At 41.8% G+C, this 15,233-nt stretch overlaps 1 protein-coding gene across 2 annotated transcripts in view; it reads left to right on the top strand.

The window, feature by feature from the left end:
* The window catches only part of LOC139391737 (disintegrin and metalloproteinase domain-containing protein 15-like), a 33,252-nt gene extending 20,658 nt beyond the window's left edge, over nucleotides 1–12,594 (top strand). Inside the window, exons 20-24 of one of the 2 annotated variants that reach the window (XM_071139245.1) lie at nucleotides 255–369; nucleotides 5,767–5,832; nucleotides 8,162–8,230; nucleotides 9,953–10,122; nucleotides 10,276–12,594. In XM_071139245.1, the coding sequence (XP_070995346.1) occupies nucleotides 255–369; nucleotides 5,767–5,832; nucleotides 8,162–8,230; nucleotides 9,953–10,122; nucleotides 10,276–10,342 (487 nt within the window). In that variant the 3' untranslated portion in view covers nucleotides 10,343–12,594. The remainder of the gene's footprint in view (nucleotides 1–254; nucleotides 370–5,766; nucleotides 5,833–8,161; nucleotides 8,231–9,952; nucleotides 10,123–10,275) is intronic. The other variant, XM_071139255.1, reaches the window with a different exon arrangement.
* The last annotated feature ends 2,639 nt before the right edge of the window (nucleotides 12,595–15,233 follow it).

Raw genomic sequence — 15,233 nt, 5'->3', positions numbered from 1 at the left:
CAACCTCATTTCTACTTCTACTGTACCACTGCGATGACCTCTGACTCTTTAGAACCAGAACTGATTATTCCCCTAGGTTGTAACATCATGTGTATTGTAACCAAACAGCCATTCTTTGAGGGCTGGACCAGTGTTACAGAGAAACATAATTCTTAACTCTTATGACAGTGCTCAGCTTACTATTTGTTAGCACCCCATTATTGAAATTGTGGTATGAACTTTATGGTAATGTGTGAGTGTGTGCTGTCTCCCAGGACCCCGGCCACCGAGCGAGTGGATGCTCGTAACGGGGAACAGGTTCAACCTCTGAGGTACCACTGGAGCCGCCAGAGTGACATCCAAATGACCCCATCGCTGCCTTCTAACAAGGTACCACGATGACCCAGCCTGGCCTTCCCTGACTGTCACTCAAATAGTTTTTCCACCTACACTGTTCATATGTGCCCTTATTATAGGTACATGAAATCGATAACACTGACTTTGTTGTAATAATATTAGCTATTTAGCAGACGTCAATCTCTCTGAGTTGACCCACATGAAAAAATACTACAGTTTACTATAGAATACTATACTAATTACTATAGAATTCTGTAGTAAACTGTAGAATAGGGATTAACATGGGTAATCGAGATCCCTTGACTGACCCATGAACACACATTTCCCGAAAATATTAAATGACAACACCTGGAAAATTACAAAAATGCTCCCCAATGTCAGCACTAATGCAATTCCACAAAATACACAACATGCGCATTTTCAGATTAGCAAAATATTTAATAGCACATTATCCAAACAGGATGTCGCATGGTAGCCTTTAGTCTAGCGTATTTACTTCACACAAAGTCACGATAAATTCAAAGTACACTCGTAATTGCCACTGCTGGACTGCACACGCGACTCGACTGCAGTTAATGATCCCTACAGGAAAGCCCTACAGTATAGCCTATAAAACAACATGTGCCTCTTTGAGCTGTCATTGCCTCTTCAGTGAGTCTTCAGACAGTCACAAATTTGATAGGCCTATGCACAATTTATTACATAGTCATCTCTGTCACAGGCATGAAATCTATGGGTAGGGATGAGGGGGAAATGATATATTCTCCTGTCCTAAAGCCTAGGCTATTTTCTAATCCAAAACCCTGACTCCTGTCTTGCATGAAAATTCCTAACTTTATTCTGTAATCCATAGGTTGCATTATCAAAGCATGTCTCTCGCCTATGCATGTCAAAATACCGCTTTAACATCTCTTTAACTTCTCTAACTTCTCTGCGCTGTCTCGGACTTGCTGCCATAGAGCTTCGGTAGAGAATGTGTGCTCAACAGACAATATGGGAGTAGATATGGATGTTTTGAAAACAGAGTTACTTTGATGTTTAAACTATTTCCACTCTTCATCTTCCTGTTATTCTTGAGCTGATCTGCTGTATGATCATTAACTCGATTTTTGCCAAAAAGAGGAGATATTCTATCATTCGTTGAAGGTTATCTAGCAAGCTTAGCAACTTTGGTAGTTTGACTTTTTGTTTGACTGTCGTTACAAAGTTTAAATGATTCAACAACTCTACTCTGGGTGTGCTCTGTGTCGAGATGGCTTACTGCTGAAATTTGCTGAATTAATTGAGGAACGTAAGGCTCAGAATTTTAGAACGGCCTGTTTCGCAATTCACAACGATGTCATTGGCGATCAAACACAGTTACTTTATCATTACTAAATATCAGTTTCATTTTCTCTGAAATCTTTACTCTCTTATTTGGTGAGAACCCTGGCAGAGTGACCATATCTTGGTTTTAAATGGGCACATCTGATTTTTTTGCTATTTACCGGAACTTTCAGGATAAATATGAATTATTCCCAGTATTGGAACTTGTATGGAAAATATTAATCCCTACTGTTGAATAATATGCTACACACTGTAGTATCCCTCGATCGTGTAGTGTTTACTATAGAATCTTGTAGTATGCTGTAGAATACTGTACGACACACTGGTATTCTCCTCGATTGTGTAGTGCTTACTATATAGTTCTGTAGTGTATTGTAGAATACTATACTACACACTGTAGTATACCTTAATCATGTGTAGTAGTTACTATAGAATTTCTACCTACAGGTTATGGAAATGTTTTAGTATTTGTCCAGTAGGATTCCTCAAGAACAAAGCCACCAATTCTATGTCAAAGATAATAAAACTAAAACACTATAATAAATACTATAGTATTTTAGGCTTGGGCAGTATACCGTATACTGGGGTATTTGGAAATAGCCACAGGATGTTTTTTCAATACTGTCAATATCTTTGAAACTATTTATTTTATTATTTATTTTAGCTACTTTTTAAGTAGGGTACCTGCAGTCAACTTGTGCAATACGTTAGGAGATAAAGAAGATTGCATTCTTCATTTCACCTGTCACATCATTTTTCATTATGAATTTACTGATAGTCCCTAATCACATTGTGTTTGTTTACAAGCACACAATGACAAAAGACCGGAGCCTTGTGAGTCACACACTGTTGCGCAGCACACGCCAGGTGATCTAGATACAGTATGGAATTCATCACTAAATGTTTGACAGCTAGATATCTTATAACTGTTAAGTTAACTGTCTAAAATATACTCAATACTCTGTAGTTGGGCATTTGGTTTGCTAATTTAGTAGCTAGTTATCTATTAGCCAGCAGATCCAAGCTGCTTGCTTATAGCTGCACTAGGTTCAAACAGCATTCCTGTGTAGATTAAAATGTACCTCAATCCAGGGATGAGAAATGTATTGTACTCCTAATTGTCCCATTGTCTTCACGGTGTAACAGTTGGGATAATGGGACAGTTCGGAGTACTACGCATTTCTCATCCCTGGATTGAGGTACATTTTCTGAGCCATATCTTGCGCTGACTCCGTGGTGTCTTAATATACACAGGAATGCTGTCTGAACCTAGTGCAGCTGTAAGTCAGCGGGTAGAATTTTCTGGCTGGCTGGTTATCTAGCTAAGTGGTTAGCTTCTTGCAAAATCAGCATTGCTAACCTTTGGATTACAGAGGCTCAATGGAGTTTGAAAATAGCACCCCTTCTGTTCAGTGCCGGTATTACAGAATATTCTGGGATGGCTCAAGGCCGGTTTGACAATCTGGACACCGCCGAAGCGGAAGTTCTAACTATAGAAATACTACTGCATTTATACTATAGTAAATTGTAAATACTACAGTCATGTCCACACAAACACTACAGTGTACAGTAAAGTCAAAAAACACTACAGTGAATACTATAGTATATAAATATAGTACTACTACAGTATTTACAGTGCCTTCAAAAAGTATTCAGACCCTTTGACTTTTTCCACATTTTGTTAGGTTACAGCCTTATTCTAAAATGTATGAAATTGTTTCTTTCCCTCATCAATCTACACACAATACCCCATAATGAAATTTTTGCTAATTTATAAAATAAACTGGTCGAGAGCCATGCGTCCTCGGAAACATGACCCAACCAAGCCGCACTGCTTCTTGACACAATGCCAGCTTAACCTGGAAGCCAGCCACACCAATGTGTTGGAGAAAACACTGTACACCTTGAGACCGTGTCAGCGTCCATACGCCCGGCCCGCCACAGGAGTCACTTGAGGGACAAGGATATCCCTGCCGGCCAAACCCTCCCCTAACCCGGACATGAACCAGAATCTCTAGTGGCACAGCTAGCAACTGCGATGCAATGCCTTAGACCATTGCACCACTCGGGAGGCCCTCTCTGTACTTCGCTCCCTTCATCTTAACCTCAATCCTGACTAGTCTCCCAGTCTCTGCCACTGAAAAACATCCCCACAGCATGATGCTGCACCACCATGCTTCACCGTAGGGATGGTGCCAGGTTTCCTCCAGATGTGACACTTGGCATTCAGGCCAAAGAGTTCAATCTTGGTTTCATCAGACCAATTTGTTTCTCATGGTCTCAGAATCCTTTAGGTGCCTTTTGGCGAACTCCAAGCTGGCTGTCATGTGCCTTTTTAGAGGAATGACTTCCGTCTGGCCACTCTACCATAAAGGCCTGATTGGTGGAGGGCTGTATAAATGGTTGTCCTTCTAGAAGGTTATTCCATATCAACAGAGGAACTCTGGAGCGCTGTCAGAGTGACCATCGGGTTTTTGGTCACCTCCCTGACCAAGGCCCTTCTTCCCCGATTGCTCAGTTTCGCCGGGCGGCCAGCTCAAGGCGGAATCTTGGTGGTTCCAAACTTCTTTCATTTAAGGATGATGGAGGCCACTGTGTTCTTGGGGACCTACAATGCTGCAGAAATGTTTTGGTACCATTCCACAGATCTGTACCTCGACACAATCCTGTCTCGGAGCTCTACGGACAATTCCTTCGACCTCATGGCTTGGTTTTTGCACTGACATGCACGGTCAACTGTGGGACCTTATATAGACAGGTGTGTGCCTTTCCAAATCATGTCCATCAATTCAATTTACCACAGATGGACTCCAATCAAGTTGTAGAAACATCTCAAGGAGGATTAATGGAAACAGGATGCACTTGAGCTCAATTTCGAGTCTCATGGCAACGGGTCTGAATACTTATGTAAATGAGGTATTTCTGTTTTGTATTTTTGTTGACTCCAATGTTTCCCATAGTTGTCAAGTTGGCTTGATGTCCTTTGGATGATGGACCCTTCTTGATGCTTTGTCATTATGGGGTATTGTGTGTAGATTGCTGAGGATTTATTTTCATTTAATCCACTGTAGAATAAGGCTGTAACATAACAAAATGTGGAAAAAGTCAATGGGTCTGAACACTTTCCGAAGGCACTGTATACTATTGCATTTCTTTCATGTGGGGAGCTATGTAAGATTTGCCTGAAGATGGGGAGCATAAAGAAAATGTAAAAAGCATCTAACACATTAACAAGGTCTACAGTAACTACACTGAACAAAAATATAAACGCAACATGCAACATTTTCAAAGATTTTACTGAGTTAGTTTATATAAGGAAATCGGTACATTTAATACATTTATTTAGTCTATGGATTTCATATGACTGGGAATACAGATATACATATGTTGGTCACAGAATGTTTTTTAAAGGTAGGAGCATTGATCAGAAAACCAGTCAGTTTCTGGTATGACTACCATTAGCATCATGCAACACATCACATCTCCTTCGCATAGAGTTGATCAGGCTGTTGATTGTAGCCTGTTCCACTCTTCAATGGCTGTGCGATGTTGCTGGATATTGTCGAGAACTGGAACACACTGTCGTACAAGTCTATCCAGAGCATCCCAAACTTGCTCAGTGGGTGACGTGTCTGGTGAGTATGCAGGCCATGGAAGAACTGGGACATTTTCAACTTCCAGGAATTGTTTACAGATCCTTGCAACGTGGGGCCGTGCATTATCATGCTGAAACATGAGGTGATGTCAGCGGATGAATGGCATGACAATGGGCCTCAGGATCTTGTCAGGGTATCTCTGTGCATTCAAATAGCCATCGATAAAATGCAGTTGTTGTAAACAAATTTGTGCACAACATTTTAGAGAAATAAGCTTTTTGTGTGTATGGAATATTTCTGGGATCTTTTATTTCGGCTCATGAAACATTAGACCAACACTTTACGTGTTGCGATTTATATTTTTGTTCAGCATATGTTCAAGAAACCAATTCATTTTTTCTCAATCTGAGTTGTATATGTTCTGCTTAATTCTAATAACTAATTTACCCCCCCAATGCATGTTTCCATTGGCTGTCAAAACCCTTTGCCTCCTGTTTTCTCCTATCAGGTTCAGGACAGACCTGCTCCGCCTACTAAGCCACTTCCTCCTGACCCTGTCTTAAAACAAGCCCAGGTAACCTGGCCTAGGCCTGTGAGGTGATGGGTAGCTTGAAAAATGCTTGTGTGTGCGATGCAATGAGATGAAATCTCTAACTTATTTATCATTATTTATCTATAAGAATCCTCATGTTTTCTAGAACTAACATTCTGTCTTTATGTATGTGTAGTTGCAATATTATAGCAAAGCCGTGTTTGTTCTTCTACTTTTTCCAAATATTCATCATTAGATAAGAAAGAAACGGCCAGCCCCCACCAAGCCCCTGCCCCCCGACCCCAGCCCCACTAACAACCAGGTACAGTCAGATGTTGCCATTAATGACGAGGTCTTCGTCCATATGTAGTAATAGTTGTAGTTGTTATTGTTCAGAGCTGTGGTTCCAAAATTGATTCTCAAGCAATCACCGTTTTTGTATCTGTTTAGAGGGCCATGCTATCACACTGTTTCTTTAAAATTATTCTATGAGGGGGCCTCCTGAGTGGCACAGCGGTCTAAGGCACTGCATCGCAGTGCTTGAGGTGTCACTACAGACCCGGGTTTGATCCCAGGCTGTGTTGTTAGGGGAGGGTTTAGCCAGCCAGGATCTCTTTGTCCCATCGTGCTCTTGTGGCACGCTGACTTCCGTCGCCAGTACTGTGTTTTCTCCAACAAATTTGGTGTGGCTGGCTTCCGGGTTAAGGGAGCAGTGTGTCAAGAAGCTGTGCGGCTTGGCAGGGTAGTGTTTCGGAGGACGCATGGCTCTCAACCTTCACCTCTCCCGAGTCCGTACGGGAGTTGCCGCAATGGGACAAGACTGTAACTACCAATTGGATATCACGAAAAATATATTCTATGAGGATATGACATGTCAGTCTGAATGGAAACCTGCATGTACAGGGTGACTTACAAATTGATGTTGAAAACCAACCACAGCATTACTTTGATTATTTAGCATTACTTACTGGCATGGGGGGGGGGAGCATGTTCCTCCTAGTCAGCGCTAACAGTAGCCACAGTGTCTAATGCTTAACAGGGGTTTATTTTGGACAAGATTAACTCTGTTTAGATGTGTAAATCTGCACTTAGCAAAAGAACCCTCCACATGAGCGAACTCTATCCCCAGCTTAGATCTGGAAGAGTAGCCTATGTGCTGAGACACAATAATTGAACCAGTTGACAAAGACTGTGGCTCCACACACCAGAGTTGTTCATCTCTTTATTTACATTCACTTTCGTAAATTGCGTGTCGAATCTTCTGTGATGATGCCTAAAAAACACAGTAGGCATTATTACATAACATTCAAATCTAGAGCTACATCGTTAATTAGCTGACGCTCTAAAGTCAATGTACGCTGAGTGTACAAAACATTAGGAACAACTTCCTAATTTTGAGTTGCAATCCTTTTTGCCCTCATTAACAGCCTTGAATCGTCGGGGCATGGACTCCTTAAGGTGTTGAAAGTGTTCCATAGGGATGCTGACCATTGTTGACTCCAATGCTTCCCACAGTTGTGTCAAGTTGGCTTGAGTAGGTGGTGGACCATTCTTGATACTCTCGGGAAACTGTTGAGCGTGAAAAACTCAGCAGTGTTGCAGTTATCGACCCACTCAAACTGGTGCGCCTGGCACCTACTATCATACCCTGTTCAAAGGCACTTTAATATTTTGTCTTGCCCATTCACCCTCTGAATGACACACATACAGTTCATGTCCCAAGGCTTAAAAATCCTTCTTTAACCTGTCGCCTCCCCTTCATCTACTGTACGTGGATTTAACAGGTGACATCAATAAGGGATCATAGTTTTCACCTGGATGCACCTGGTCAATCTGTCATGGAAAGAGCATGTGTTCCTAATGTTTTGTACACTCAGTGTAGATTCCCTACCACAGTTCCTCAAAAAGTGTCTTGGTCAAGTTGCTGATTTCTAACGTTTGGTCAGTGTGGGTAAATCCATCTCATCTGTATGGCTTTGAGAAGCACTGGTGTCGCTCATCTTTCCCTCCTATCATCTACTTCCATGATTGGAATCTGTCTCGTCAATAGTAACGTAATGGATTCTCTGCCATGACTTTAGAGTGCATTTGTTACCTGCATGGAACTGAGCATGATGGCGAATTAATAGAGGTAGCTGTCTCGTCTCTGTGGTTTTCTAATAGAAATGATTTGTCTTTGACATCTCATTGCATGGGAATTCATCTGAAGTTTGTTGTTTTTATCGTACAAAAAGCAAACGTTTGAGTATTGTGACTTCTCTGGAGTCTCATTCAGAATAGCTGAATAGTCCTTTGGTTGGTCTCTTCACCCCTCTCTCTCATTCTCTCCATCTATTCCTCCTGTTCTTCTGTTTTCCGTCCATTATTCTAGCCATCGTTGAGTCGGCCGGCTCCTCCCACCAAGCCTCTACCCCCTGACCCTGTGCTAACAGGCAGCCAGGTACCAGAGTAGCATGTAGACATGGCTGCATGTGGGTATTGGCATTGGGTCTGATTGGTTGATTTATGTGATGAGTGGGGTGGGTTGGTTAATTGATTGTGGAGGAATTTAATGGTTAATTGATGAGTCTGTTGTTGATTCGATGGATTTAATTATTTGAGACAATGAATCTAATCACACTAATCAAGCTTTAGTTCAGAATTGTATTGTATTGCTAAATTTACAGTTATGTGCAAATGCAGATAAAAAAGTACTTCATATTCACTCACTTGGACAGAAGTGGAAGTGGCTCTAAAAAGTTGGTTACAAAAGAATGCACAGCTAATCTATAGCTATAGCTAATGGCAATGTTAGTAACTATTTGAAAATAAAAATATATTTAGGTGAAATTTGCATTTTTAACTGCATTTTATTGATGTTGATACTTCATTTGCATATTAAACCATGCTTAATATATTGGTGTAGTGTAAATACACTCACTGGTACAGCACCCCGTTCACAAAAAGGGATCGCTTCTACAGACAGTGAGTCACGTGGCCGTGGCTTTCTACATAAAACAAGCATCGAGACATTCAGTTACTGTTTGATTGAAGGTTAGAATGGACAAAATAAGTGACCTAAGCAACTTTGAGCATGGAATGATAGTCGGTGCCAGGCGCACCGGATCCAGTATCTTAGAAACAGACGCCTTCCTGGGCTTTTCACATGAGTGTCTAGGGTTTACTGAAAATGTTGTGACAAACAAAACATCCAGTTTGTGGCAGTCATGTGGGCAAAAAAAGCTTATTGATGAGAGAGGTCGAAGGAGAGTGGCAAGAATCGTGCAAGCTAACAGGTGCAAACAGACAAATGGCACAGTACAACAGTGGTGTGTAGAATAGCATCTCGGAATGCAAAACTCGTCAGTCCTTGTCACGGATGGGCTATTGCAGCAGACGACCACACCGGGTTCCACTCCTTTCAGTTAAAAATAGCAAGAAGCGGCTCCAGTGGGCACGCGATCACCAACACTGGACAATCGAGGAGTGAAAAAACATTGCCTGGTGTGAGCTGCGCAGTCCCAGACCTTAACCCAATAGTGCATTTTCGGGATGAGATGGAACAGGCTGTTCGCAGCATGAATATACCACCGTACAATAAGAAGCAACTGCATGATGCCATTGCGTCAGCATGGACTAACCTCCTTGTGGAACGTTTCTGACCCCTTGTGGAATGCCCAGACCCTCTACTTGATGTGTGTACCTAATAAACTGACCGGTGAGTGTAGTTTGCATCGTCCATGTACAAGTAGGCAACCTTCAACACATCAATATCAGCAAGTCGCATAAATGATTTCTAGTACTATTGTCAGAACAGTTAACTAAACCAAAAGTGAATCAATGAAATCTACTTTTGGTCTAGAGCAGAGATGGGCAACTCCAGTCCTCGGGGGCCATAGTGGTTACACTAGTTCCTCCTCCCTAGCAAACACAGCTGATTGAAACTAATTGCGTTTTTAAACTGAAGATCATTAGTTGATAATTGGAGTCGAGTGTTAACTGTGGCTGGGGCAAAAGTGACAGTAATCAGGCCCCCAAGGACTGGAGTTGGTCTAGAGCGCTCAATCTTCAATTGTCTTGTCTCTGTTACCTAAACTCTGTGTGACGAGACGGCTATAATCAACAAAAATCATCCTGTGTCACACCTGGATTGTATTATATGTTTCTATTGTATTTTCTTCAGGCCCTTGTACCACCCAAAAAAACACCAGCCACCAGGAAGTCCTTGCCTTCGGACCCCCCGTCACATCCCACCCACCCTGGGTACGCTGCATATGGTGCCCCCGTGCAACATGGAGCGAGTATAACTTCAGTTCCACCTATTGACCCTCCTGTTGCAGCCATCCCTTCCAGGTACTTCAGTGGCTGTATTGTTCGGCTAAGTTGATGAATGTATAGATGTCAGATGAATGGGCAGATAGACACATACAGTTGGCGTTGTACAGTATTGTAACAAAAGCTGGAGGTGACCTTTTCTATCTTTCTATATCCCTCTCTCTCACATAGACGTGCCCCTTTACCTCCAGTACGGACGTCACAACCCAGAAAACCTAACTCGACACCTCCGATTTAACCACCAAAGACCCACAAAACCACTAGGATTCTCTTAAACCAGACAGCACAAATTGCACTGATTCAGCCAGGAGTTTTATTATGGAGACCCTTATAGGACGGCTCAGAACCCAGAAGTCTCCAAACGAAGGCTGCGTTTCACTCTCCCTGCCCCCCTAAACTATTTCCTGTTGCCTTCCTACTGAGAGACTGACAGGTTCCTTGGTTGGTTACCTGCCATGTTGGGACAGACTGGGACTCCGAGCAAAGCAGAGAAGGTCTGGAATGTTCAGTCAGGTTGATCCGTTGGCCATTAGGAAACTGAATGGATGTCGTTAAGTATCCGTCAAAGATGTAACACTTCATGAAAACTGTGTGGCTTTTGACATTAACTGACAATTACAAAAACGGATGTCAACACAGAGGATAAACTCAATCCAGATTAAAGGCCCAGTACTGGTGGGCCTACTTTATGGCACTAGCACATTTGAATATGCTCTGTGATGCTTCAGAATAGCTTATTACTCTTCAAATTATAGGTTGAAGCCCAAGTCATCCTCCCATTCTGACTGTGGCCACCATTTTGCAGTAAGTTATTTTAAGTGACTTGGCTAAACCACCTTTAGACCACCTCTGTCTCTCTTTCTGGAATAAAGAAGCATGTCAACACTTTCATTCACCGCAATGATTCCTTTGATCTCCATCACAATGGTGTCATTGAGGGGGAGGACCTTGCATGCAACCCTTTCTGACTAACCCTTGAGATGAAATGAGAATAGTGTCACAGAAACACAGAAAGCTGTACAACTAACTGCACAACTGTAGATACCAGAAAATTGGAACTTGCCTACTAGTTTTAATTCTACAATAACAACTATTTAAAAGCCAAAGAGATGGATCTCTGGAGAAGTGAGGGTGGAAGTAGATTGAACTTTGTGAAACGCGGGGCTACATCTCGAAGACTGACCTACGTTGTGACAGATCTACGTTGTGACAGATCTACGTTGTGACAGATCTACGTTGTGACAGATCGGTTGCGTTTTTTGTACCTTTCAGTTGTGCCGCACCAGTTTTGGCCGAAATGAGTTAAGTGCACTCCTAGAATGTCTTTACATATTCAGGTGAATTAAAACCAAGCCATGGGATTCACTTCTTAAACTGGGGAAACGCACAGACTGAATGTACGAAAAAAACTATAGGCTCACACTTTACATTAAGTCACAGCAATGCCATGTAGTTACACCAAATATAATTTTCTGTCTTATTTCATGTAACTAGATTGGTAATTAATGTCAAACATTTTTTGTCACTTATCCTTTTAGTGCAATTCAAGCATTGTTATGTTCCTTCTCTGCAGTTTGAGTAACTACATGGTATAAGGGCAACTTAATATAAAGTGTTATGAGGGTCTGGAATAAACCACAATATAAGTATTACTACTCCTGAAGTGGTGGGCCACCTGTACAGGGGCTGTATGTCAACAGGCAACAGTATTGCTTTTGCCTGCATGTCATGAAAGTGTATTTCATTTCTAGTGAATGATTGTTGTTTTCTATGTCAAAACGTCTGTTAGTCTTCTATTTAATATTGTTTAAAGCGATGAATTCCAAGCCTTATGAGTTTTAAGTTAATAACATACACATATGAAGAACAAGTGATTGAATTTGAAAGCACTCCACTGCAACATGGCTAACTGTGTTTATACTGCAAATAGATGATGTTGTGTATCAATGATGGCTTATTTAGTCAAAGAGAACAGCTAGCAGGTATGATAATTGAAATTGGTAACTGATACTCTTCATCCTGATTTGAAATCTGCCAATACTTGGATAAATGAGTACTGGTATGCAATATACATTACAAGCATTTCAGATCATTTGACTGTTAATTATTTTGATTAATTACTAAAGGTGTCAAGGTTGATTTATGAAAACCTCTAAATGGCGCAGGCATGTGATTATGCCTTCCATCGGTACATTTGATTTAGAATTTGTAAATGTCCTTTTTTGACCTTCTACTGACAATGATCTGTTCCAATGTTCTGAACACACTCTCCCTTTGGTTCTATTCATATGTCTTACATTTCTACTACGTCTGATTATCAGTATGAGAACACTCAGATGTAACATGAATTATTACGAATTTTGCTCAATGCAATTATGAGATTGTCTTTTCAGGAGACTGTTCTACTTTGACCTCTGTCTGCAGTTTTCTTACTGTCTCAATTGAGACATTCACTGCTGCCGAGGGAAATAAAACAGACTGGACAAATGACTGGTTTTGTTGCCTGCTTAAATGTTCCTCTTTTGTATGAACCTTTTGGGCTGACTTACCCTTTCACACAGTGATATCACAGCACTGGGTGTGCAACTAACTTGCAAGACAGGGTGCTTGGGAAGGAGGAAGGGGTTCACTGGATGATGATGATAACAGCTTGCATGCCAATTTGATCTAATACATTCTTCACATACATTGTGTGTGTGTGTATGTGTGTGTGTGTGCATGCAGCCTGGATTTGCAGTGACTGGTTTCAGGGGATACAGATGTGAGAAATGATGTCATGTCGCTCTCACGTTTAACACAAAAGGAAACAGAACAAGAAGGCTTGATTCTGAGTCAGACTTCCTCTGAACATTTGCTATGAATTGTGCAGTTGGGTTAGGGTTAGAGTTTTGGGGAAATATGTATTTGTCTATCTCCAAGTAATGGAAGATAAGTTGGTCTATTTTGTAATTTCTTGAAATGCTTGCCTACAGTATTCTTCATCTCTGTTGTTGCTCGTGTCAACCCTTTTGGATCCATAAGTGTAGGTTTTGATGAAATGTCACGACTGCACTACGCACCATTCACCCTTGCACACAGTTGTAGAAAGTGCGTTGTTCAAAACCTATGCTTGTGTACTTAACACTAGAAAAACCGGGCCTCAAGGGACCCCACTGAGCCAATGAGGGGTCATTTTGACTGTAGTGTAATAAATACATTAAATGTATGCTATCGGAAAAATTCGATTTTGTGTTTATGAAGGCATTGGGTAACGTGTTAGAATACGGAAATTAGTTTTTCCTCTTTAAACTGCTTAGAACACATTCTGTTCATGATATCGAAATGCTAACATGTGAACTACTTATTTAGGAAAGGTCAAAGATGGGGGGACATTACTTTAAAAATGGCAGAGATATTTTAATTTTAAATTAATAAACAGTTAACACTAGAAGCACAGAAGCAGTCATTTTAATGCAGGAATATTTTGACAATCTTATTTAGAAAAATATAGGTCTGCCAACCTCTGCCCAATGCACTTCCTCCCACAGAGGAGAGGTGATTGGTTGTCTTGGTCCACGTCTCTGCCTACTCCATCCGTCCCCCGTAACCCCTCCTACTTCCCAATAACATTGACTGTAACCACAAGTGGGTCATTAGTGTAACTTTGTCAAAAAACTTGGGATTTTACATTGCGTCATAAAGAGCACATGTTAAGATGTTGCCGAAGAGGATGACATGCTCCTAACCAATTGTGCTACATGCTCCTAACCAATTGTGCTACATGCTCCTAACCAATTGTGCTACATGCTCCTAACCAATTGACCCCCTCCGTTTTCATTTACGTCATTTACCAGAGCGACTTACAAGAGCAATTAGGGTTATGTGCATTGCTCAAGGACACCATTACCGATTGTTCACCTAGTTGGCTCGGGGATTCAAACCAGCAGCCTTTTGGTTACTGGCCCAAGGCTCTTAGCAGGTAGCCTGGCGGTTGACTTTTGTTTTTCCACGCACCACAAAACACCAGAAAATGGCCAAAAAGAGTAGAACCAGCTCACCTTTTTATGCTATGATTTGACTATTAGAACCCTCTACAGACTAAGCCCTGTCTAAGCCGGGAGAGGGGGGTCTACTGAGCTAATATATGGAATTTGTTTTAAGAAGGTCATACCAAGGATCCTTTAGATATTTGATTTTGAATTTTAAGACTCCTTGAAGTATCCCAAAAAAGAATGAACAACTTATTTGATGTATTCAGACCTTTTACTCAGTACTGAGGTCCTGAGCACATGTTTTCATTAAGGATCTCTCGAGACTCTCTGAGACTAGTCACCTTTACCTCAATCTTGACTAGTCTCCCAGTCCCTGCTGCTGAAAAACATCCCCATAGCATGATGCTGCCACCACCATGCTTCACTGTAGGGATGGTGGCAGGTTTCCTCCAGACGTGACACTTGGCATTCAGGCCAAAGAGTTCAATCTTGGTTTCATCAGTCCAATTTGTTTCTCATGGTCTGAGAGTCCTTTAGGTGCCATTTGGCCAACTCCAAGCGGGCTGGCTGTCATGTGCCTTTTTACTGAGGAGTGGCTTCCGTCGGGCCACCCTACCATAAAGGCCTGATTGGTGGAGGGCTGTAGAGATGGTTGTCCTTCTAGAAGGTTCTCCCATTTCGACAGAGGAACTCTGGAGTGCTGTCAGAGTGACCATCGGGTTTTTGGTCACCTCCTTGACTAAGGCCTTTCTCCCCCGATTGCTCAGTTTGGCTGGGAGGCCAGGACTATGAAGAGTCTTGGTGGTTCCAAACTTAAGAATGATGGAGGCTACTGTGTTCTTTGGGGCCTTCAATGCTGCAGAAATGTTTTGGTACCCTTCCACAGATCTGTGCCTCGACACAAACCTGTCTCGGAGCTCTACGGACAATTCCTTCGACCTCATGGCTTGGTTTTTGCTCTGACATGCACAGTCAACTGTGGGACCTTATGTAGACAGGTGTGTGCCTTTCCAAATCATGTCCAATCAATAGCTTTTTTACCACAGGTGTACTCTAATCAAGTTGTAGAAATATCTCAAGGATGGTCAATGGAAACAGGATGCACCGGAGTTAAATACTTAAGAACCGGAACCCCCATCAAAAGCTAGCCAGCTAACT

This window comes from Oncorhynchus clarkii, chromosome 3, assembly GCF_045791955.1.
Source record: "Oncorhynchus clarkii lewisi isolate Uvic-CL-2024 chromosome 3, UVic_Ocla_1.0, whole genome shotgun sequence".
In the NCBI taxonomy this organism is placed as follows: domain Eukaryota; kingdom Metazoa; phylum Chordata; class Actinopteri; order Salmoniformes; family Salmonidae; genus Oncorhynchus; species Oncorhynchus clarkii.
Note: the sequence above shows the minus strand (reverse complement) of the source record. Positions and strands in the feature narration are given on the sequence as shown.